The sequence below is a fragment of the Eleginops maclovinus genome, chromosome 7, assembly GCF_036324505.1.
Source record: "Eleginops maclovinus isolate JMC-PN-2008 ecotype Puerto Natales chromosome 7, JC_Emac_rtc_rv5, whole genome shotgun sequence".
Classification (NCBI taxonomy): domain Eukaryota; kingdom Metazoa; phylum Chordata; class Actinopteri; order Perciformes; family Eleginopidae; genus Eleginops; species Eleginops maclovinus.
Window position 1 is genome coordinate 13777511 of NC_086355.1, and position 25024 is coordinate 13802534.

At 40.1% G+C, this 25024-nt stretch overlaps 2 protein-coding genes and 1 long non-coding RNA gene across 9 annotated transcripts in view; 2 read left to right on the forward strand and 1 right to left on the reverse strand.

Moving 5' to 3' along the window:
• Positions 1-215: 215 nt before the first annotated feature.
• Positions 216-19464, forward strand: col28a2a (collagen, type XXVIII, alpha 2a). The gene is made up of 36 exons (XM_063886983.1): positions 216-365; positions 1005-1151; positions 1373-1947; positions 2483-2503; positions 2628-2687; positions 4502-4555; positions 5469-5513; positions 5594-5620; positions 5830-5874; positions 5993-6037; positions 6185-6238; positions 7125-7193; positions 7309-7377; positions 7539-7607; positions 9034-9102; positions 10009-10077; positions 10175-10243; positions 10322-10390; positions 10487-10558; positions 14297-14365; positions 14460-14531; positions 14735-14803; positions 14953-15021; positions 15199-15267; positions 15350-15418; positions 15501-15569; positions 15723-15791; positions 16032-16100; positions 16182-16262; positions 16390-16425; positions 16505-16541; positions 16950-17507; positions 17639-17961; positions 18076-18331; positions 18543-18734; positions 18816-19464. Exons 2-36 carry the CDS (start codon positions 1016-1018, stop codon positions 18821-18823), a joined length of 3732 nt encoding a protein of 1243 aa, XP_063743053.1. The 5' UTR covers positions 216-365; positions 1005-1015; the 3' UTR covers positions 18824-19464.
• Positions 10972-13604, forward strand: LOC134866822 (uncharacterized). Of its 2 annotated transcripts, none has more exons than XR_010166075.1 (3): positions 10972-11164; positions 11685-11798; positions 11920-13604. It is a non-coding gene; the product is annotated as an uncharacterized LOC134866822 (long non-coding RNA). The 2 variants fall into 2 exon arrangements; XR_010166076.1 differs by having other exon boundaries at positions 11690-11798.
• An 850-nt stretch (positions 19465-20314) lies between the features above and the next one.
• Positions 20315-25024, reverse strand: part of si:ch211-45c16.2 (mitogen-activated protein kinase kinase kinase 13) — a 30555-nt gene continuing 25845 nt past the window's right edge. For all 6 annotated transcript variants that reach the window (XM_063887808.1, XM_063887814.1, XM_063887810.1 and 3 more), the window contains 4 exons: positions 24183-24957; positions 23859-23929; positions 23374-23665; positions 20315-23255 (listed from right to left, as the gene is read on the reverse strand). In XM_063887808.1, coding sequence (XP_063743878.1) covers positions 23160-23255; positions 23374-23665; positions 23859-23929; positions 24183-24957 — 1234 coding nt within the window. In that variant the 3' untranslated portion in view covers positions 20315-23159. The remainder of the gene's footprint in view (positions 23256-23373; positions 23666-23858; positions 23930-24182; positions 24958-25024) is intronic.

Genomic DNA, 25024 nt, shown 5'->3' on the forward strand with positions numbered 1-25024 from the left:
AAAGATGAATACACAATATGATATAATTAATTGTGATATTCAAAAACCTGTAGCATAATCAATCTACATAGAGCAGAACATACCCCAGTTCTCCTGCCCTGAGGGTAGAGCGGAGTCCTGGAAACGCTCAATGGTCTCTAGTCTGGCGGGGCCTCCTTATAAAGGAGGTGTGAGGGTCTGGGAGTCTCTCACACTCTGCTCCACAGAATGACTGACACCGCTGCTGCTGCTGCTTCTGTTCAATCAATGAGCTAACTGGAGCTCACTGTGCAATCCGGTCTCTGCTGTTCCTGTTACTTTCTTCAAGTGGGCTGCACTCAAAAAAGGACACTATCATTTGGAGCATTTCCAAAGGAGGTTTGACTGTGAGTTGACGGAATGACAATTTCTAAATAACTTAATAATGTTCATACATTTTCTGTTTGACTGTTAACTTTAAATTGTCTCTTTTATTTGAAATGTTTTTGAAACTTTGCTCATAAAACATATGGATTCACAAACTTTTCTGCTCTGATTATAGATTTTTAATTGGTGAAATACTATGACACAAAAAAGATTATGTATTCTCAGAAGATAAATATTAAAGATGATCTAATGGATAGACGTACAGACAAAACAGAGCAGATATAATGAGGATGTATGTGTGAAAATTATATCAGTCTGGGAATGGAAATTAGTCTATATTACAAAGCGTAATTGTGGTTTATATGTTTGTTTGTGTGTCAGTGTGTGTGCAAGTGTGGATGTTTCGATCAGACACAGTGACATGTATACCTGTTTGGACATGTTGATGTGTGGAGTATGAAGTATAAGCTTTGGGATTTAAGAGGGAAAAAAAACACATCGTTCATGTTGAAGTGACAATACAAATGATTGAAGCATTAACATTAAATAACTGCACAATAAAATACAATTAAAACATCAAATGAATTGCTCTGATTTGATGCAAAACTGATTTTGTGTGTGGTAAAAGGTATCCATAATGATTTGGTTTTTCTTTATAGTTGGGACAAGGATGTTTCCCTACTCTAAATTGGTGCTGCTGGTCACAGCATTGACATATGGTTGGGCGCAAGACTTTCATGGAGAGAGGAAAACTAACAAAAAATCCAGGGCAAAACCTTTGTCTGCAAATATACATGATGGACAAGGTAAGGTTGAAAATATATATTTTTTTCATTCTAATAGCACTCCTATTGTTGCAGAACGTTCAACATCTGGTTCCTAGTATATTAATGTATTTTCATGTCAAAATGCATAATATTGGCATAAAGTAAAATAAAAATGTAATCACTTAGTGATACCAACACTTTAGAAACATGTTGTACCACCAGTAGAGAGTCCTTCAGCTTGCTGTTTTGTGTGCGCACAGCCATCCTGGATGACGACTGTACCTTGGAGATCTCCTTCCTGTTGGACAGCTCCGAGAGCGCCAAGGACAACCACGAGCAGGAGAAGCAGTTCACCATGAACATGGTCGACAGACTCAAGGGCATCCAGCTGCAGACAGGCCGTGGATTGAGCTTGAGGGTGGCTCTGCTGCAGTACAGCAGTCATGTAATCAAAGAGCAAACCTTCAGGGAATGGAGGGGCACAGAGAACTTCAAGACCCTTATAGCTCCCATCGTCTACATCGGGCATGGCACCTACACCACCTACGCCATTACCAACATGACCAGGATGTACCTAGAAGAAACCAGCCCTGGCAGCATTAAAATAGCCGTGCTGCTTACAGATGGCATTTCCCATCCAAGGAACCCGGACATCTTCTCTGCTGTTGCTGATGCCAAGAACCAGGGCATCAAAATATTCACTCTGGGTATCACCCGGGCAGCCAACGAGCCGGCCAATGTCGCCGAGCTGCGTCTACTGGCCAGCTCCCCTGCTTCCAACTACCTGCATAATTTACAGGATGAAGACATTGTTCAAAAAATCGTCACTGAGATTGTGAGTGTAATTCCTCGTCTTTCAGCAGACAACACTGAGAAGAAAAGTGATGTATTTGCTTTGCATAAAGATCAGTTTAGAGTTGACAGTTAGGCAGGCTGGTTCAGGTATTTGTATAGAGATGGAATGATGACAATGCTCAGGGAAAACAAATGAACGGATGAAATGACAGCTCTGGATTTGAAGCTTTTTACACAGCTTTAGAAAAATACTGTTTGAGCATATCCCCTAGGATTCCTAGAGTTACACACATGACTGGCATTTAGACATGTATTACAGTTACTGACTAAAAACATTGTTCAAAGTGGTTTAGTATTGAGGAATGTTTTCTGTCTTTATCACTGTCAGGTTTAATTGCCCTTACCTTTTTGATTTCCCAAACTTCTTTATGTGTGTATGAAGTGTTAGAAATGTATTGTGTGACATTAATTAAATAATCACCAAGCAACAACTGTAGCAACTTGATTAGTGACTGCAATAATAGTACAATATTCAAAGTCTGTCAGAGATTCATCAACTTTTGCTTTCTTTGCAGACTAGTTTGGCTGAAGAATCAGTAAGTATTATTAAAAGTAAAAAGCTCATAAAGTATGTGGACTTTTCTGACATTTAATAATGTGTAATTTGGTGAAATTGTATAGAAGTACCCAAATGACGGCAACATGTCTTTTTTTCTGAAGTGCCCCCTGGCTCAGAGATGTGCTTGTGAAAAAGGAGAGAGGGGACCCAGTGGGCCTGCGGTGAGTATTTACACTCAAACCTTTCAAAAATATTCCACAAGCAGTTTCCTTTGAAGTGTCACAAGTCAGAAAAAAGGTTTCCTGACATGTTGGGCAGAGAAATCTATCATGATCTTGATATTTGAGGAATGGTAATTGTTCCATTTTGAACAATCAGGATAATTACTTGTTTTCTTTCCTCAGTATAGCTTTAAGGCAATTTCCTCAGAAGAGTGAGTAGATATGTAGGCCTCACCCACATTCTAAAATGCAAATCTATGGCAACAGGAAAAGGACATCAGAGAAGATGGTCTGCTTTTCCCAGATAAATATGTTTGTTTTGCCCCGTCTCCATCAGCTACTGTGCATTTCTCATGTAACATCAGTTGTCCCCCTTGGAAACCAGAGGCACCATATTTGTAGGTCCACTCCCCATAAAACTGGACCTCTGGCCACCATAAATCTTTCATACAACTTCTATCTTTCTAGCATGGTCAGTTACACAGGGAAAGAGGGACCGCACTATAGATCATAAGATAATACACATAATTTCCGTGTGATGCTAAAAGAAGATGATTCCCTGCCCACTCTAGACAAACCCCCCTCTTTAAACTATTAGACTAATATCTATCTTTTCAGGGGCCTGGCAGATAATCATGTTGCTGACAGACAGCTGCATGGCCATTAACCAGGTGCTTTCTCCTCACAGAGATTCTTCAAATTCTTCCAATCATACGAAGGGGCTCTTGGAATTGCTCTCATTAGTTTTATAGCCACAAACTAGTGATTTCTGGTGCGTAGCAATTGGCACACGCTGTCCAGGTGCAGCTCAAAACAGTGACCCCCTGGCCCTTTGGACAAGACACCTCTTGCCCTCCTTTGGCTCCAACAGTCTGACAGCCCTAATGTTTATAAATGCATTCAGACCGGCCCATGTCTCAGTTCCTCCCTGTCTTTCAGAAAACAATGCCTGTCGACAGGCAAAACATGTCATGTTAACCTTTATTTTTAAGTGTGGGTCAGAGACCTGATGATGATGCAGGAATGTTAAGAAACTAAATAGGGTTACTCAAGTACTTTACTTAAGTACAGTTTTGAGGTACTTGTAGTTTACTTGAGTATTCCAAATTTTGCTGCTTTTTATTCCACTACATTTATTTAATATCTTTAGTTACTTTGCAGATTTGGATTAGTTTTGTGAAACATAATCAACACTTAAATCAGACTTTAGTTACACCTGGAGTAAATTCCCAAGCTACCCTGCAGTGTACAAAGTAATTCAAATAGCTGCGCTTTTACCAGCTTTGATGTATCAGTATTTATAATCGCAACATATAATACATGTTATTCTGAAATGGTTCGATCTACATGATAAGTACTTTTACTGTTGGTACTTTAAGCATATTTTTGATGCTAACACTTTTGTACTTTTACTTGAGTAACATTTTGATTGCAGAACTTTTACTTGTAACAGAGTATTCCTACACCTCTGGTACTTCTACTAATGATAAAGACAGACAGCAGTTTTTTCTGTATGATATGCATGGACAGTTTAGTAAGATGTGTGGGCATAGTTTTTAACTGTACTGACATGTTATCAATGCATACTTCTATGCCATATCAAAGAGCTCAAGACAAGAAAATCTTGGATGTACCGTTTACGCTATATTCTCTAAAGCTTGCCGTTAAATTGATCCTCTTTTGTACGCTAGAACAAATCTTTCTTGACATTTAGATGCCATGTAACATGAGCAAGCTGTCAATCTGGACACCAAGAGGTAAGCAAAAGTGGAAGAAATAAATCAACTGAACCCTAACTTTGTTCCATTCTACAGGGGAAAAAAGGTCGCTCCGGAGAGGACGGAGCCCCGGGGCTTAGAGGGCAGAAGGTAAGTGCTTTTTGATGGACAGTTGGACGGTGCGTGCCTCAGCTGGAAAGCTTTTTCATAATATGGACATATACAAATAGAGCATTATTGAATACCTCCTGAGTAGTTATTGTTTCAGTTTCTGGAAGTAGTAAACTGTGGTTCATATGGGAATTTAGCATTGGTTAATTATTATCTATGATTATAATTTAGATATTTAATAAGTTGTAGCAGATATGTAAATTGTAACTATGAAATTAATTTAAAATGTACATTTAGTTTAAGGCCAAAATAATTTTGCAGACACAATAAAGGAATTACTTGCTTGAACATTCTCCTAGGATTTCATGAGAAACTCTATAAAGTGCAGTTTCTGCCTGCAAAAATATCTTTTTGTTCTCTTCAACCGTCTCCATTAGAGTACCACAAGGTTCAGATTTAGGCCCTCTGTTATTCTCTTTAGATGCACTAAATATGATATATTGAAATAAATATATATTACTGTCACACTGGCAATTTGTAGCTGTGCCTCCCCTTCAAACATGTTTTTAGCATGTGTTGTTTCAAAATATGCTCTATATATATACCTACTATATTGTAAATTATATTGACTAATCATGATAAAAGTCGCTCAGATTGTGTATAATTTTTTAATTGTGAATAATTACAAACAGCTGATCTATTCAACATCAGTTTATTGTTGATTTTAAAGCTATTTATGTTCGAGCTTCTAGCACTTAAACACATTCATTTGAAAATGTCTATTTATATTGGTGCTAATGTTAAACAGAGGATGTTTCATGTTGTTGTTTCTCTTCTGAATCTGTTTAAACCTGCTATATGTCACTGTTCAAGGATATTCATTGAATAAGAGATACAATCAGGTGTTACTCTTAGTCAGTGATACACATGAGTGCACTTTCTGTCCCATCAGGGTGAAGCAGGACTAAGTGGTTTACCTGGAAAAGAGGGTGCTGAGGTAAATTTCCCCATTTATGATCAAAGTAAGAATATCTCTGTAGTTGTTCACACATAACATCTCCTTCAATTTATTTGCAGGGGAAACCAGGTTACAAAGGAGAGCAGGTATGTGATCTAAAATACGATACAATATAATTTACTGTCAGATCATGTCTGTCATATTTCTAGCATCACAGCTATATTAAGATAAGATACAAGAAAACAGGCATTCAACATGACATCATAATCACTGAAGACATTTAAATGAATGACGATATCATTTGGTCTTGTCGGAAACAATGCAAGTCTGTTCACTACTTGTAATTTCTACACAGGGCGAGAGGGGTGAATGTGGCACTCCAGGAATCAAAGGAGACAGGGTACAACCGCACTGTCGATACACACTGAATATTATGTTTCACTTTTGATCATTCCTTATAACTGTACATACTGTGTTTGGTCTGATGGGCTTTCTCTTTCCTGTCTGATGCGGTTCAGGGCCCTGAGGGACCAGTTGGAACAAGAGGACTTAGAGGTCTGCAGGTCAGTAATAATGAAGAAGTAAAATATGCAACTAGAGTGTATTGTATATGTGTTTAATATCTGCATACACATTAACCAAACACACTTATTGAAATGTTGTGGGATATTCCTTTATCTGTGGTTACCCTTTATGATGTTTCTGCGCAGGGGTTACCAGGACCACATGGAGACATTGGACCAGAGGGCTCTCAGGGAAAGCAGGTCAGCCCCTTTAAGAAAATGTTTGCTTACCTCATCGTGCACATCTGCTGTGACCTTTACATTTCCTTTTATGATTAATTTAAACTAGAGGTTGGAGCTTTACCACCCCGGTTTTTACTGTGCAGCACAGAGGATTGTTGTCTGGTAATAAACCCCGGTGTGAATGCTTGGCAACGAGCCAACGTCTTCCCCATCATTACTGTTATTCACCAGCATAAGGATGAGCCATCAGCAAAATAAAAACACTAAAGGTTCTGCTAAAGATCTACCTGTATCCTGTTACTAAATACAGACTAGGAAGTGCCTTCAGCATTGTGAGCTCGTACAATAAATAACATACATGGAAGTCAGTGTTGGGTGTCGCTCCATGTGAAGACATGTAGAAAGGACTCTTGGTGGTCTCTGTGTACTTTGTTTTCTGTTTCTGTCCCCTAAAAAGACTGTAAGACATGTCTTTTCACAAATTAATTTCATAGAAAAGTACATATTTAAACAGTAAATTGTATTCAGTTTGTAAATTATTCTGCTTAAGCCTCCAGCAGGTCTTTGTGAATTTGAGACACTGTTGTTTGGGGTGTCTCCAACTTTAAAGCATTTCTTAAGCTCAATTTAAGCTCTTATTTTTCCTGCCCTGCAGGAAGATATCAGATATCAGCAGCACTAAACAAAAGATTTACATCGCTAATTTCAGCTTCAAAGGAGCATGTATGCATGTATGAGTCAGTCAGTCAGAGGTGCAACATAACGTTTAATTTCACAAGAATAAAAGGACATTTTTACAGAGGACAGGATAACACCAACCTGATGGTTTAGGACTTATTTTCAGGCCTAGTGTTATTTTTCTAAATTGATATAGTAACTGGTGTTATTATGTTTTTGCTTACAGGGTGAACGTGGCCCACTTGGCCCTCCAGGAATTCAGGGTGAAACTGGCATTGGCCTTGCTGGACCAAAAGTAAATTAAGTTATGGATTATCGTCTGGATATTGTTTTGCAGTTTGTGATTGTTTGTTATATCAATTTATTTAAGTTTCTCTTATTAAATGATATGTGACTTTATAAATCTGCAGGGTGATATGGGATTCCAAGGCCGACCAGGTCCTCCCGGTCCCCATGGCGTGGGCGAACACGGCCCTCCTGTAAGTTAAAGAGGAAATGATCCCAAAGTATTGAATGCTTTTGTGTCTGTAATGTCCGTATTTGTTTCAGAAGTGGTCATGATCTGTTGAAAAATCCAACACGGGTAATATCACCTGAGCATTGTTTGGGTGACCTTTGTGCACTCTGGCTTTGTTTACAGGGACCTCAAGGACCACAAGGTATTCAAGGGGAAAGAGGACCCCAAGGCGAGGGGCTTCCCGGACCAAAGGTATTTTTCCAACTCTATCATCAGAGAACTCATCAAAACAATAGTAACATTGTCAAAACTAGATCACACTATAGGTAGACTGGAAAGGGACGAGGGTCGTTGTTAATAATTAATGTCTATATGCTTAGAAAAATATTGATAATGTATGTACGTTGATTTTGGCTTTGCTTAAGGTGTACTTATCTTTGAGTTAAAACTCATTTCAATATAGAAAGGAAGTCATCTGTATGTCAGTGTTGGAAAATGACATAAATCTTAATGTTTTTTTTGGTTTATTAACCATTGTGATTGCATTATTGAGATATTTTTGACGACATCTGCTGCGTTTGTTTATGTTTATATTATCTGAATCATGTGATCCAAACGTTCAAATAACCTGAAAGAATATCTTACATTTTGGGTCATTTTTTAAAGACCACTGATGAATACCAGACTTCCATAACTTCATTCCAAAAACCATGAAAGCAGTTAGCATGTCCCAACCATGTGCCTCTCTCTTGTTCTGTTGTGGGTTGATAGAGGCTTTAACAAACATGAGTTCTCATTAAACAATATCTGTCATGGAGACTATTTTGGTCTGCATCTGCTGAAACCAGATCTCACTCTTTTCCAGCTCACCGACTCATATCTCAGATGTTCACTGTAGCGTTCACCCTGTTGCAGATGTTATAAGCCTGAAAAATCTGTATTTTTTCCTGCCATGCTGCAACATGCTGCATACGTTTTACAACTCACTAAGCTAATACGGCATTCAAATAGAGATAGCTTGGGTTAAACCAAGGGTTAGACAAGACATGCAAGCCCAATGGTATATGGCTTACAATATAAATATGCAAGAAGATTATTATTGCAGCAGAACAGAGAAACATTAACCACAATGAAGTCAGATTAATGAATCATATCCAAGGCCATAAAAAGGAATTGCATGCCCTCTCACAAGACAGAACAGGTGGGTACAATTGGCAACAAGAAGAACATTTTTATGGGGAGGTACACTTTTATTTCTTAGAGAAAGCTGTTGGAAAGTGAACACTAGTAATGTCCTCGAGCAACACATCTGTTTTACATGTGCCACACTTCCTAACTGTTGTAGATTTTACTCCTCTGCAGACTTCTAGCTCTTGTAAAAAGGATCTGAGCGGTTTTGTCAGAGGAGATCACACCCTCTCTTCACACTTCTATCAGCAACTTCTTCATATCATAATTCCCTGCCACTGTAAAAAGTTCATGGAGTCAAGAAGTGCCATGAAAAAGAATGGTTCCATTCTTTGTGCATGGGATCAGTTTGTATCAATCCCAGGAGGATAACAGGAGCCAACACGCTTCCCTTCCATATGCTCTTTACCAAAAACAATGCAGACTTGGCTGTGATCCAAAGGCAAGTGGCTGTGATTTACTGACAGAGGTATCATGATTTCCTTCACAGGGGGAACGGGGGCTCGGTGGACCGAGGGGACCAAGGGGACAGCAGGGTGCAGGAGTCAAAGGAGAACGGGTGGGTTATAAATGTTTCACCTAACAGAGAGGATAAGCTGCAAACACTGAGGTCTACACAACAAAGACTTGGGTGATTCTTGTGTTTCTTAGCTGTTTCACGTTGATAATTGATTAATGGAACAGCGTGAAAACATTGACAGGTATAAGTATGACCCATGTGCATGTATTTGGGATTGATAATAAAACAGCTCAAGAGGTCATATATTCCACAAATTCAATTATAAGTAGAACATTTACTTTTGCTGCTTGGAATATTAGCAATTTGGCGCTTTATGATTGTACTTAGTACTGCTATACTAGACCATTAACTATGTGTCTGAACGCTCAGTATTTCCCAAAATGGATAAACTATATGCAAAGATTTATCTTGTGTAAAGCACCTCAAGTTTGACAGACCTGGTGAAAAATTGTAAGAAGCCAAAAGCCTCCTGAAGAAGCCCTGAGAGGCTAAATAAGAAGAAAAATAGATCTAAATAGTCTGCTGTGTTTATGACTAAAGAACAGGTGATAATTGGTTTTGTCAGGATAATATTTCTAACTTTGTAATATGTTTTCACAACTATAGAAGGACTGGGTGTAATTCTTATTTCGGCCACAAGAGGATGAAGTGCAACACCACCCTATGTTCTGAATAGGACAAAAAGTTAATGTTTTCTAGCCGAAACTATACACACACGACCACAATTTCAGATAACCTGCTAAGACACAAAACAGGTATGTTGTGGTCAGTATTCTTGGAGAAATGAGAACATACCATGAAGAACACACAATAAGAGTCCCATTTGTGAGAAAGAATTCCAAAAGTTAAATTCAGTTTTTGCTTAATATTGCATGCGTGACATCTGAATAAATGTTGTAGTGAAAGGAGTCACTGAGAACTGATACTTTGATGTTGTATTTCCAGGGTGATTTCGGACCTCTAGGCTTTCCAGGGCCAACTGGACAGACAGGAGCGGGCATACAGGGAGAGAAGGTTGGCAAACTGTCTTCAATATATTTTCCCAAGCAAACGGACATAGCATAGTAGGACTCTCTGCACCAAAATCTCTTTAACTTTTATAATTACCCAGGGAGTCGAGGGTCCAAGGGGTCCACCAGGAGGCAGAGGATATCCAGGAGAAGGTTTACCTGGACCTAAGGTTTGTTGAAACACCTGCTCGCAAAAAGTGGGTGAGGTTTTTGAAAGGCAGTTTTCTTCATGCTTTTTCTATTTCTAGGGAGACCAAGGTTTACCAGGAGAGCAGGGATCCACAGGAGAGAGAGGCATTGGGGAGCCAGGTTCAAAGGTAAATAACTCACGTTAATTATTGTCTATGTTAGCATAAAGGAAGTGCCAATGTACCAAACGCTTAAAATCAAATAAAACTGTTGTTCTATTACAGGGGGATCCTGGAGCAGCGGGTTTGGGAGGCCTGCCTGGTCTTCCAGGAGAGGACGGAGCTCCAGGGCAGAAGGTAGAGTATATTATGCCGACTGTGGAAAAACAAACTCTGTATTACGATTTAATTTAGTGATTAAGTATCTTTGATGGGGTTTTTGTATAGTGTAGATATTTGGGTTGTTGACGTGACAAGGCAATTTCGCTGTCTCATGAGATAAAAATGAATTTAATTCATACTTTTAACATTTTAAATGCTGTAAAAGTTTAAAAATGTCTCTGTTTTGTAAAAATGTACTGTCATAAATCCAGACAGTTTTTCATATTTTTTATTACTTTGAGCTAAATGTTAAAATTGTCCTATGGTGTGACTGTCCCAACCTAGGTTCAATAGATATTAACTTTTATAAATAAATAAACAAAACTCAGGAATTCTTCTAAACACCCCTGGCATAATTGTGTAAGTGTCTATATTAGTAAGTACCAATGCTTTTTTCTATACATATATTTCTAAGAGTGTAGGGATTTATTAAACTTTGTCACTGAAAACAATGTCCTATGGTGCGACACCATACCCTTATTTTGAGACGGGCAATTTCATGGACAACTATCTCTTATTGATGGACCCCCTCTAAAGTTATTTGACTGAAGACTCCAAAGAAGCCCATGACAAGTGCACATGGTAAGTTTTTCTATCATACGTGTTCAAACATTTACATATGTTTTCACACCAGTGAAAGTGTTGAGTTGTGTTGTCTTTTGGTGTGACTACCTTAAATGATATTTTTTGATAAAAATCTGTGTTCTAAACAACATAATCATTGAGAATTATGCAAATGTGTTTATCCATATGCTAATCAGAATTAAGCTAGCAATGGCAGGTCTATCAACTGACACAGAAGACTAAATGTCCTTCGGTGTGACAGTAAATGTCCACTGGTGTGACGCTTTGGACAGTCACACCAAAGGACAAAGATGTCACACAAAAGGACAAAGTCTCTTAAAAGAAGCTTTTAAAACAACCAACTATAGATTATTTGAATGATTTCTTTCTATATTGACCATATTTGGCCATTTTAAATTCAGTAATGATTTAAATGAAGTCTATGCTGCTGATTTTAGAGACAGTGTCTAATGTGATGAAATGACATTAAAGTAAAGTTTTAATTAGATATTATTGATGCAATTTCACTCTTTTTTAGAACAGTAAGATTTGAGGGTGAGATGAGCGGGAAAGAAAGAACAAGGAAGTACAGAGAGCGAATAAACAGTGATCCACACAGCAGGGAGGCGATCCTTGCAGAGCGACGGAGAAAGTAAATCAACCTGAAATGTTCCCTTTCAATGCAGTATAACACATCATTTGCATACTTTTAGCATAGCTTGAGTATCAGCCAATCTGTTACATTGATCTTAATCTATTTTCTTTTTAAACAGGTATCAAGAAAAGAAGACTGAAGGCAAACTATGTGCCTTTAACATCAATACAATACCAAAAAGGAAGCAAGGACAATTGCGAAAAACATGGAAAGAATCAAAGAAAAGATGCAGAGCCAGGGAAAAAGCACTGAATGCTATTCTGGACATAACCCCAACGTCTCCAGAAAACATACTGGTGGAGCCAATGGATTTGATACCAGCAGAACCTCCAGAAGAGCCTGCTCCTTTACCTCTTCAACCAGTAGTGCCCCCAAATGTAGAGGAACATATGAATTCAACACTACAGGCCACACCAACAAAATGGATAAGTCAGACCAAAAGAATGAAAGTAAAACTGACAAGACTGCAGAAGGAGAATGAATTACTGAAAAAACGCATCAAGAGTGAACAACTGAAATCAATGAAATTCGGGAAAAAACTGCATCGTCTAACTGAAAAGAAAGCACAAACACCATTCCGTGAGAGAGTGTATAAGCCTAAACAGAAAAAAAGTGCGACAGAGAAGAGACAAGAAGTTGTATCCTTCCTGTCAAGAGATGAAAACAGTAGACTACAACCTGGAAAGAAAGACACTGTTGGCCGTGTGACCAAGATGCAGCGAAGAATTCTCACAAAATCTCTTCAAGACCTCTACAGTGACTACTGCAAAGATTCTGGAAGGAAACATTCAATGTCATACAGGCAGTTTGTCCGATATAGGCCGTTTTATGTCACAGAAGCTAAAGCCACTGACCGTAACACTTGTGCTTGTTACCAACACGAGAACATGCGGCTCCTCATCAACCGTATGGCACATAGGGGCATCATTCCAACCCAAAGCCTGTCATTGCTCCTTAAAAGCATCACTTGTAGTGCTGAAAACAAGGAATGCATGTACAGAACATGCACTCAATGTTGTTTTAATGAGATTCAGCTTGCCAACCACAACCCTCTTGATGCTGCAAGATGGGAACATTGGACTAAAGAAGAGGTGACCATTAGCGAAAAAGTGTACAAGAACTGGGTGAAGAAGACCAAGAGTGGCTCTGTTCAACAACTGATCGAAGAGTTCCAGCATGAGCTTGAGTCAATTGCAAGCCACCAGTTCAACTGGTTACACCAGGCAGAAAATTTTAGAGAAAGGAAACAGAAAGTAGCTGAAAATGAAATCATCCTACACATAGACTTTTCGGAGAACTATGGGTGCAAACTAAATTCCGAAATCCAGGCCTTTCATTTTGGGGGGAATCGACAGCAGGTCACTATTCACACTGCAGTTGCATACACCACACATGGAACCCAGAGCTATGCAACTCTGTCAGCATCACTCAGGCATAACAATAAAACCTTTATAAATCAGTTTTCTGACTCAGTCTTGCGTTTACTTTCATCTCTGTCCTTTAGTGTGACTTGGATGTCCTATAGTGTGACATTTCTAAAAGAATCAAAACTGTGTTTTAACTTAAAAATGTCTTTGAAAAACATTGAATATTGCATTAGGGGAGAGACAAGTATCACTTCTGAAAATGTAGTATAATTTTGAAACATTTTGTACAATTGACAAGAATGTTATCCCTGCATTTCTAGGAAGAAGTCCAACGAGCTCAACTGTAAGTGGGTAAAAATATTCTTAATAGTAATTTCACATTAAATAAAAACTCTTTATGGAAATCAAGGGTGCAACAATGTAGAACAAACTGTTATTAGCCATTTGTATATTATTTCATTTTTTTTTTTTTCCATTTTTTAAACGTCACACCAAAGGACTTATTAACAGTGCAGTGCAGTATAAATGTAAAAAAAATGTAAATTAATAGACTAAGATTGTGACCACTTGTATTTTCTGAAAGATCAGTTGTCACACTACAAACATATTTATGTTTTATCTTCATAAATGGTGTTTTACAAAAAAAACTTTTTTTACAGCCTATTTGTCAACTACCCATTTATGTATTTCTCTAAAGATCTATTTACTTTTGAAGGAGTTGTCAATTTCCCATTTCTTAATTAATAGTTGACACTTGATTTGTTTAAGTTAAAACATTAAAGGAGTAGCCATTACAATTTGCACTCCTACACCTATTTGTGTGTGAAGCATACTAAGCCTACAGTTCAAATAAATTGCTTTAGAATACATTTTATCTAAGTAAATTGAAGGCAAAAACAGGACTGGAATCAGAATTAAATGGGTATTTGCCAATATCCAAATGTAGGTATTCAGATTGGAACTGAATAAAGGTGGGTCGGTGAACTTTATTATGAACTCACACTACTACATGCTTTCCTTGGTCCATCGGTTTGAAATAAAAAAACAAACTTGACTATTTCCAGTTTTTGGTCTCAGCTGATGGTTGTAAAATGATTACTTCTGTTTCATGTATCTTTCCTCTCATAGGGGGAGGGTGGTTTACCTGGTTTAAGAGGTTCTGAGGGAGCACAAGGAATTGGCATTCAAGGAGAGAAGGTATGCTTTACATTATAAATCCTTGTGTTGTTCAGCATGTAAACGACAACAACCGTTACCCTAATCAGATTATATGTGCTATGATCTGTCCCAGGGTGACCAGGGCCTGAGGGGCATCCGAGGGTTACATGGACCTCCTGGGCAATCAGGACCGTCTGGACCAAAGGTAAGAATAATTGAACAAGTATTGTATTAGGATGTGAGAGCTTCCTTGATAAAATAAGCGGCCTCCATTTATTATATGAAAACATGGCCGTAGATTGATTTATGGCACACTTCACCACAAAAACAAGTCCTCTGCAGGATGTTGGCAGCCACACATTTATTGATATAAAGATGTGTTTGTTTTTGACAACTTTTATCTTCTAGGGTGAACGTGGTGTTCCAGGCCAGCAGGGCATGCCGGGACAGCCAGGACGGTCCATATCAGGTCCAAAGGTAAATAAATAAAAACGGATCATCAAACTGTCTCTTAACACAGGTCTTGGCACTGAGGTACAAGCCAGAAGAGCTGCCAGATGGAGTCTGATGTGATGTAATGCAGCAAAAAGTTGTTTCACCCACTCATCACTATGTTTTGTCTCCAGGGTGATGTAGGAACTGCTGGTCCTCCAGGTCCTCTTGGAGAAACAGGCCATGGATTACCTGGTCCAAAGGTAAAAACTGTCTTTTTTTAGGACATTTGCTAACCATATTGTTTCAATAATAATACTGTTTTGTTGTTGTTTTATTAGGAAATTAACATTAACTGAACATCATGGGAAAGATTGTGAAAACCGAGCTTAAAGACAACTAACCTTGATGGTTTTAATCGCTATATTGTGTTTAATTAGGGTGATCGTGGTCATCTGGGTCCATCAGGTCCATCTGGTCCAAAAGGCGAAGGAGTCCCCGGCCCTCTGGTTTGTATTATCAACATTTACACTTACTAAAATGCAAGAATTAAGTTGGCTTGATCTCAATTAATAACTGTATTTATTTCAGGGTCCTCCAGGCCTGCCAGGCTTACCAGGCGAGCCAGGCCCAGAAGGGGTAGGAATTCCTGGTCCCAAGGTATGTGACGCATTAATTGGTTTGTTTGTGTGTGCATTGGGAGGCCCATAGAGCATATTTCATGATGTCATATCTGTTTCAGGGTGATGTTGGCTTTCGAGGATTGCCAGGTTTGCCCGGCCCAACTGGAGAGGGCTTAAAGGGACCGCCTGTAAGAACATTTTCTAACAAACAGATTGATCAAGTTTCGATCTGAGTCATAGTTAATAACCATAAGTATATAACTGTTGACAATATATGAGTTTAAAGCTATCCTGTGATTGTACGCTATATGCAAGTTGATGTTTTTTTGTTTTGTTTTAAGGGTAATGTTGGGAGGGCAGGGCCTGCTGGTCCAGTTGGTCCTCAGGGAGAAGGTATTCAAGGCCCAAAGGTAAATGTTAACACTCTTTTACTTAAGTTCAGTCTTTCTAGTACTTACAAGGTTCCTCATATTCAGGATTTATTGACTTCTACAACAAGAAAGGATGAAGCAGTAGGATGTACTTCATTATTGTGTTCACAATAGATCTGATAAACTAGTTGCAGCACAAAACATATTAATAATTTACGATCTATATACACAAGTTTGGAAAGCTCCCGATTGTATCAATAAATCTAAATCTGATTTCAGGGTGATGCAGGATCACAGGGTATGACTGGGCCAAGAGGGCCTCAAGGAGATGGGTTTCCTGGAGCCAAGGTGACACTTAAAAAATTCTAACATTTTATTGATATCTGATTAACAGGCCCCTGACTGACAGATTGCTCTCTAATGTTGCAGGGTGATCGTGGATCACAGGGTGAGAGGGGCACGAAGGGTATAAAAGGAGAATTGGGAGATGAAGGAATCCCTGGTGAACCAGTAAGAAAATGCATCCTATTTTTTGCTTCCTCAAATAGATAGTTAAGCCAACAAGGGTAATTCTTAACTACCCTATGTACTGTGCCAAAAAATATTTATTTAATGTTTAAATTGTTCCCAAACCCAGGGAAAGTCAGGAGCAAAAGGAGACCAAGGACTCACAGTAAGTTCATCAACAAACGTTAATAATTCACTGAACAATAGGGATTTTATACTCATATAATATGTTTTCATTTTTTCAGAGAGAAGACATTGTCAAGCTGATCAAAGAAATCTGCGGTAAGGCTACAAGTCTAGTGTATTGTTATTTCTATTCACTGGTATTTAAAGGGAAATCATGTAGCTGCAAACTGTCTTCCTGCTGCTTGAAGCGACCATATTCATTGTTGTTCGAGAGCTTTTTCACTGAAAACAGCTACTTGCTGTCACTAAAAACATTAGAGCAGTGAAAGTAAACCAAAATAGTAAAGTTGTTCTTCATAAAATCTAAATAATGACATGAAATACAGTCTTAGACGCTAAAGAGCTGCAGTCTGGTGATTCATCATTGCAAGCAAACCCCTTCTAAATGACCATAGGTATTTGATGAAATGTTACAATAAAGATGTATATTACTTCAGATTTAATCAACTATTATTAGCTAAATACGAGTATAGGACAGCAGTAACAGATTTTCATTGTTTTCAGGATGTGGTATCAAGTGCAAGGAAAGGCCAATGGAGTTGGTGTTCGTCATCGACAGCTCGGAGAGTGTCGGCCCAGAGAACTTTGAAATCATTAAGGACTTTGTCACCAGGTTGGTCGACCGGACCACAGTCGGGCGCAACGCCACCAGGATCGGACTGGTCCTCTACAGTCTGGATGTTAATTTGGAGTTCAACTTGGTTCAATACATGAGCAAACAGGAAGTTAAGCAGGCCATCAGAAAAATCTCTTACATGGGTGAGGGCACCTACACTGGCACCGCCATCAGGAAGGCGACTCAGGAGGCGTTCTACAGCGCTCGCCCGGGAGTCAGGAAAGTAGCCATCGTCATAACCGATGGTCAAACTGACAATCGAGAGTATGTCAAACTTGACATGGCTGTGAGGGAAGCTCACGCTGCAAACATCGAGATGTACGCCCTGGGGATTGTCAACTCTTCTGATCCCACGCAGGCGGAGTTCCTGCAAGAACTGAACCTCATTGCCTCCGACCCCGACAGCGAACACATGTACCTGATTGATGACTTCAATACTCTTCCAGGTGATAGCCACAGTCAGATGTTATAAATATCATGCCTTTAGCTGTGTGTTCATTAAAATATATAGCTTTAATTGTTTTCAGCTGAGAGGCAGTAAAGTGCTTTATGATTAAACTGATTTTCTTTTTTCTAGCGCTGGAGTCTAAACTCGTCAGCCAGTTCTGTGAAGATGAAAATGGCGCCCTCATTTACAATCATGTAACAAATGGACACTGGAACGACAAAAATGGCCATGGGCATGGTACAAATGGAAACAATGGCCATGGTACTAATGGACATGTAGAGAACAACAATGGATATAATGGCAATGATGGTTATTTTGTATATAATAATGGATACGGGGACACTGGAAAAGGTAATAACCAAGAGGAGATTGAAAGTTTGTCGCGCACCAGCAACCGAGGCCGTGGAGACACCTTCACACTGCCCATCAGTGCTGATCCCCTCCCATTCCAGGTATGAAAACTCACACTGGATTTTTAAAATTATAGTATACTTGTTGACATTTTCTTCAATGATGGTGCAGCGTTCACAACACTGACAGGTTTTAATGTTGTCCTCTAACTCCAGGAGCTGGAAGATGATGAGGGGGAAGATTTAGACTTCAGAGCCCAAACGCGGGGCGCTAATATAGTAGCAACCGTAGCCGTAGTTAATAAAACAACATCTATATTGCCTGTAAGACAAAGCTCCAACTTTAATGAAGCCGTCATATCATCCTCTTCATCTTTGTCGTCCTCTGCAACATCTGAGTCAACACTGGACTCAACTTTAGTTATAAACTCTAACCAGTTGCAGCCTGCGGTGAGTCCAGACCTGCCTGAAGGTGAGTACTGCAGCCTGCTCAACATAACTTTTTCAGAGAGGACATTTTGACGGAAAAATACAGATGTTAATCATAAAATTCATGATTACTGAGGGTCCTGGTATTGTGCATGCTTGCTCACGTCATGGCTTACTTGGAAACTTGGATAGAACAAAGCTATTATTAAAGATATGTATAACACCTGTGCTTTTTCTCACCATTTCTTCTCCAGAGGCCCCTGCTCAAGACCCTCGCTGTACCCTCAGCTTAGAACAAGGCACCTGCAGAAACTACACCATCCACTGGTACTATGACAAGCAGGCCAATGCCTGCGCACAGTTTTGGTATGGAGGCTGCGGTGGAAATGACAATCGTTTTGAAACAGAAGTTGAATGCAAGAAGACTTGCGTTCTTTACAAAACAGGTAACCTTTTTTTGATTTTGTAACAGAGAAGGTCAGCATTTGCCTTTTTATTTTTCATCATCTGAATATTTTTGTCTTCAGCAGGATAAAAGGAGAAAAGCCATCAGAACGTGGACTTTATTACTGTGTTGAATGTGATGAATTCTGTCAGCTGGGTTCAGAAAATAATTTCATGCACTTTTATAACACTTCTTCGTCTTTACACACAGATGCATTTAAGATAGAAATAGCAAGACAGAATTAATTAGCCAATCCAAAAACAAGTTTTGACATGTTGCTGTTTCAAACCAAAAATAACTGACTGACTTCACTATGATTCACTTCTACAAAAACAAACTATATTACCTCAAATTGTTCTTTACAAACCGGAGTGAATCCTTTATTTAGGGTTTCACTGTCCTGGTTTTATTTGACAACCTACATTCATTTTGATACAATTTAGAAATGTACCTTTAGTTTATTCTTATACCTCTATGAGCCACTTGCTTTTCATTGTGTTTATATTTACCAAATAACGCTGACTACTTGTGTGTGTTCTTTTTGTTGTTGTTACAATCTTCTCGTCTGAATTTTACCTGGCAGCTGTAACAGACGGCTATTTCTGTCTAGTGAGATCATCATCTTGATGAAGATTAAGGATTTCTGCACATATCTAATTAAAGCCTGTGTGGGCAGTGTGTGTGAATCTGAATAAATGGTTATATGTTTTTAATAAAAAAATGTAAAATAATGGTGGTTTGCCTGTGTTGTATCTGTTAATTAGGACATATAACCATTACGACTCTAACCATCATCTGTTATGAATAAGTTCAGTGTTATGAATCATTTTTTAAATAAAAATATTATTAAAAAACTGTTAATTTTCTTTAAAAACTATGTTTATTGTAATTGTATTTGTAGTGTAAAGCACAGAGGTTTGTCAGTCCATGTGTGTTAACATCCTAATTGGGAGATCTTTATAGCACACCTGCCTTCAATAGAGCACTAATTAGGAAGCTTACTGGGGGGTTGTTTGCAGGACTTTGAAGCATTTCACTCTTCAGTCAGGTGGGGGAAAGCTTGATCAGCATATTATTATATTTGTTCGGCATGTTTCACAAATCAAAAGACATCTTTAACTTGTAGAAAAACAAATATGTCATATCTAAAAGTGTTGCACTCCTGTCTTGTAACAGCAAAGGGTGGAGGATTATTCCATTTAGCGTCTTTTTTAGCATGCTAACTAACTGTCATGGCTTAATGAAACATCGTTAGTGTCATTAGTTACACCCGTGCTTTTGCTACTTTAACTAGCCCTCATTCTAATAGTGCAGTTGCAGACGTACACTATTATGCTAACAGTAAATACAATTTACAAGTGCACGTCTCTGCCATACTAACTAGTATTTTAATATCTCTAACTTCAGATCAGTCCTCATCATTTGTAGCTTCCTTGACTCCAGATGAAGCATGAATGGAATTGATCTCGGACCTTACTGATTGTATTAACTTCTATTAATTAATAGGAATTATTTATACATTTAATTAGATGAAAATAAACTTGTATCTATCAAGTCAAAGAAGAGACAGACCACAGTGTGTTGGGTACAGTACATCAGCATTTATTCCATGCAGTTGTTTGCTCAGATTTTATTTCTCCCAGATACCCATTGCACCGTACACTGGATAATACAGGAAACGGACAGGATTGGTTGATCGTAATGCCATTCAACAGGAAAGGGAGTCAGAAATAAGATTAACAAAGAAACAGATGTTTGATACATGGGATGAGGCAAAGATGATGTCTTCAGTTAGAGACAATTTCACAGAAATTCAGATGTTAGTAACTGGTGTTTTGAATAAAAAGGACAAGTAGGGATCTTTGCAGAAGCACAGAAACGGCATCACACATGCCTTCAGACATTACCCTGCTGTGACAGTCCACTGACTGCTTTTGGTTGTAGTAGAAGTGATTCCTTAGTGTCTATGTTGAGATTAAAAACTTTAGGAATGTCCAATGTTGTGAATTATTGATGTAAAGTCTGCTTAATTATTACTATTTAATGTCATTGATCGACGGTCCCCTGCAGGGTCACAAAGAAGAAAATCATGGCAATGATATGACAACGCTTTTTGTTCTCCCATACAAATACTGTCATCTTCCCATACCAATAAATTGTGCTTCCTTTAAATAATACTTTTTTTCAGGAGAAATCCTAGGTCATGACATTTCTAAAGCTGCCTGAAATTAAAGAACACCTTACCAGTCATTCAAAATAAATTAATTCAATAATCATGTAGGCCAGCTACAAAGAAAGAAAAAAAAAACAAGAATCAAAATTAAATTAAATCTGAACAACAATCATACTTCACAGGATATTGATCGGATTACCTAGTCATTATAATACACCAGGTTATTTCACACAAACGTAAACAGAGTGAAGAAGGGTGAAGGAGGCTCCAGGAAAGGCAGCAGCTGCTTTTGCAAGCGGGGCGAAGACTTTCCAAAGCATTTAAGCAACAAAAAGGTAATTGATCCATCAGCACAGATTCACCTTGTGCTACTCGCTTCTCGTGACTCACAAATTCCTGTCAATACTGATACAACACGGATAACAGAATTTCCTGCTCGTTTTCAACCAGTCGCGCTGGTTTGCAGTGACAGAAGAGGACAGAGAGGACAAAAAAACATTACATTACATTTACAGATGTTTATATACAACAGGAGTAACTAACACTGAGATGAGGTTGTTGAAAACCAAGAGCAGCTTTATTGCTCCGGGGCCTCGTCTCTGGCTTTTATTCCTAACTTTATCTCGGCCTTCAGCGTACACTTGAGCTGACATCTTGACATCATTAAAGTTAAATTCAACCCTGGCTGGCTATTTCTGAAATGCAGAATCCTTAAGATGGATGACAAACACTCTAAAAGGGATAAAAATAAGTAGTTTAAAAAAGCTCTCACAGATGCAGTATCCTTTTCAGAGGCAAAAATAGTGATATTGCCGGGATTCTACATTTTGGATGGTGGAGGGAAACTTTAAGGACATTTACAAAACACAAGAAGAAGTAAGCAGTTGTAAATGCCGCCATCTAGTGGCTGGTGATATATTGCTCCTGCTCTCAACAACACAAACCCTGAGCATTAAAAGTGAGTTCATAAAAAGGGGACAATTTAAAAATATAGCATCCATTTTACACTTCTCTCCTCTAGCCAGTTTTTTTTATGTCTAGCCTGCTAGACGCCCCGGTTCCTGAGCAAGCACCTTCTGTCTCACCTGAGCGCCAACACTACATTATTGCTGTTTCAACCATGACAGCACAGAAAGCAACTTTTTACCCTGCTAGAAAAATGGTAAATTAGAACTGCTGCACCTATGGATTTCAAAAATGGGATACTGCACCTGGATAGCAAATGAAACGCTCTACTTTTCTACATTACATTTTACGTCTGGTACAGCAATAAAAAGTTGAACATCAAGGCTATCTGTAGGACCCTTTTTAATATTCCCATATGGTCTGTAGTATGTGCCGCTCAAAGAGGATTCCTACACACAATTTTTGGTCCAGTCCAGTTTCTCACAGTCCTCGAACAATCCTGAGATGAGACTTGAAACTATAATGTCTAATGGAGAATGAAAGGGCTTTGTTTTCATACACACACACTGATAACTCCCTAAACGTCTGATTGATGATGACAATGACGTGTCTCGGAGAGGGTGAGCTGTTTCAAGAGGAAGAGTTTTTGGTTTTTTTTATCCTCTCCTTAGCTGTCAGTCTTCATTGCACTGATAGCTTGTGCACTTCATGCAGTCCTCTGGCAGCGGTGTGCATTTTTGCGCACTGCACAGGCATGCTTGGACAGTTAGGACGGGAACCCTGCTGACGGATGAGACACGTGTTTTCTAGGAGTCCGGCTGCTAGGTAGGTTGTTCATGCTGGTGTTTTTATAAGCTCCCTGGACAAGACGGAAGTTGGGGAGGCAGGGTACCAGGGCTCATAATAAAGCAGGTAGATCTTTAGTAAGAGGGGGAGGTCCTTGTTGGTTGGGTATTTCATCATCATCATCATCATCATCATCATCATCATCATCATCATACACGTAGCCCATGCTCAGTTTTCAAGTTTTATGTCTGTTCAGATTCAGAGAATTTACAGATTTTCCTTCAAAACTCAGACAAAAATAAATTATGAATGTTCTACTGTATATCATCATTCAAAAGGGGGATCCCTGCCATGGGTTGCCTGGATGCTGTGCTCGAGATGAGAGAGAACGTTCTTTTTTTTCAATGAAGCTAAGGGATGTTCTGGGAGAGATTGCATGGGGCTTTGCTATAAGGAGCTTTGTTTACAATGTCGTCCTCTTATTGCTGTATCTGCTGCGGGGCAGAGTGGGACCGGATGGCCTCCAGGCATGAAAAAGAAGCCGATCCCTGGGGGCGGGTCTCACCACGAGGAAGGAGCTTTGTTGTTTCTGATGGTGGCATCGGAGCACTCTGCTTCAGACGTATCACAGTCTGAGTCCCCAAACTGAAGTGGATTCTGGGGGGAAAGTGAGAAAAAAGATATGTTTAATACCGAGGAGGTGCTTTACAATATCGTTTTTATGACTTCATGTGTGCTAGCCTGGCTAACGGTAAAGAGCACCCACAGTACTGACCTCGTAGCTGTGTTCGTCGGCGCACAGTTTCCCCAGGGAGATCTGGGTCTTCACCCTGCGGACGGCGCACTCCTTGTCGGAGAGGCCGTCTGACTGGGTGGAGATGTCGATGGGGATTTCCGGCGTGTGCGACAGCAGCTCGTCCAGGTGCTCCTCCTGACTGGCGCTCAGCCTCTCCAGGGGCCCGCTGTGAGAGTGATCGCTGGTGTTCCCCTCCTCCCCATCAGACACCGACAGGTTCTCTGAGCTGAAGGTGGAGTAGGACTGGAAGCTGCTCATACAGCGATGAGGTCTGCGAGGGAGCGGAGGAAGAAAAAAAACATGGTGATGCTATTTTAATCCAGTTGTTCCATTAAAAAAAAAACATGTCTCATTGTATATAGCGTAGTGATTATGATGCAGTATTGGTCTGTATTTTCTTTTACAACAGCTTTACAACACAGTGAAGGTCAAGGTGACAGACTTAGCAACCAACTGGATTTTACCTCTGTCTCCGTGGAAACTCCACTTCACTATCGACCTCTCCCTCCTCCTCTTCAGACGACTCATCTCCACCCTGTGAGGGAAGTAGTTACAGCTGTTAATCATCTTTCATAGTTTACTTTATACACACACACACACACACACACACACACACACACACACACACACACACACACACACACACACACACACACACACACACACACACACACACACACACACACACACACACACACACACACACACACACACACACACACACACACACACACACACACACACACACACTACAGTGTTGCTGATGTAAGGCCTCCCGCTCTGCTCACCTTCCTGAGGGGTCTGAGGGTGCGGGGCAGGGCGCTGGGCAGGGTGTGAGTGCGTTGGGATGCCTGTTGTTCCTGCGGCTCGGCTTTCTTTGGGGCCTCTCCGTCTGAGGCTTTGCTCTGGGCCCCTAAAGAAGACGCTGAGCCTTCCTGGGTGTTGAGCAGGGAGTAGTGAGGCAACTCCGGGTGGCTGGCCGCAGGAGGGGTCTCCTGACAGTGTAGGCAGCCGGGGAAGGGGTGAGCCTGGCAGCAGGGGCACAGAGAACCAGAACCAGCACCAGCACCAGCTGCAGCACCAGCACCTGGAACGAGGCTGGCGCTGGTGGATGAAGTCCGCTGTCGTGTGTTTGCATCCACAGCGGTAGATATGAGGTCAGGATTAGTACCAGAAACGCGACGCTGCATGTGGTCCGTCTGAGGGCTGCGGAGGGGGGCGGCGGGGCCGAAGTAACGAAGGTTGTTGGCACAGTTGACCACGGCCTCCTCGCGGCCCTTTAAGGGGAGGAGAGGCCCCTCAGTTGTTGGGAGGTGGTGGTGGTGGTGATGGAGGAACGGCTGCTCCTGAAGAGACAGGGAGTCTTCTAACGCCGCAGTGAGCGGCCTCAGCAGGCCGGGGAACTCGCTGTGGCTTCCTTTGCTGTTGGCGCGGCGGTGGCGAGGCTTGCTGCGGTATCGGGCTTTTCCAGGAGGCGTGGAGATCTTGGGGCTGGCGGAGAGAGGCGAGGGGGAGGGGAGAGGGTCCAGGCCGGGGATGCCTTCAGAGCGAAGCAAATCCGGCCTGAAAGAAAGGTATTCAGCCACATTACAGGTCACTTATTAGACGCTTTTATCCAAAGCGAGTTACA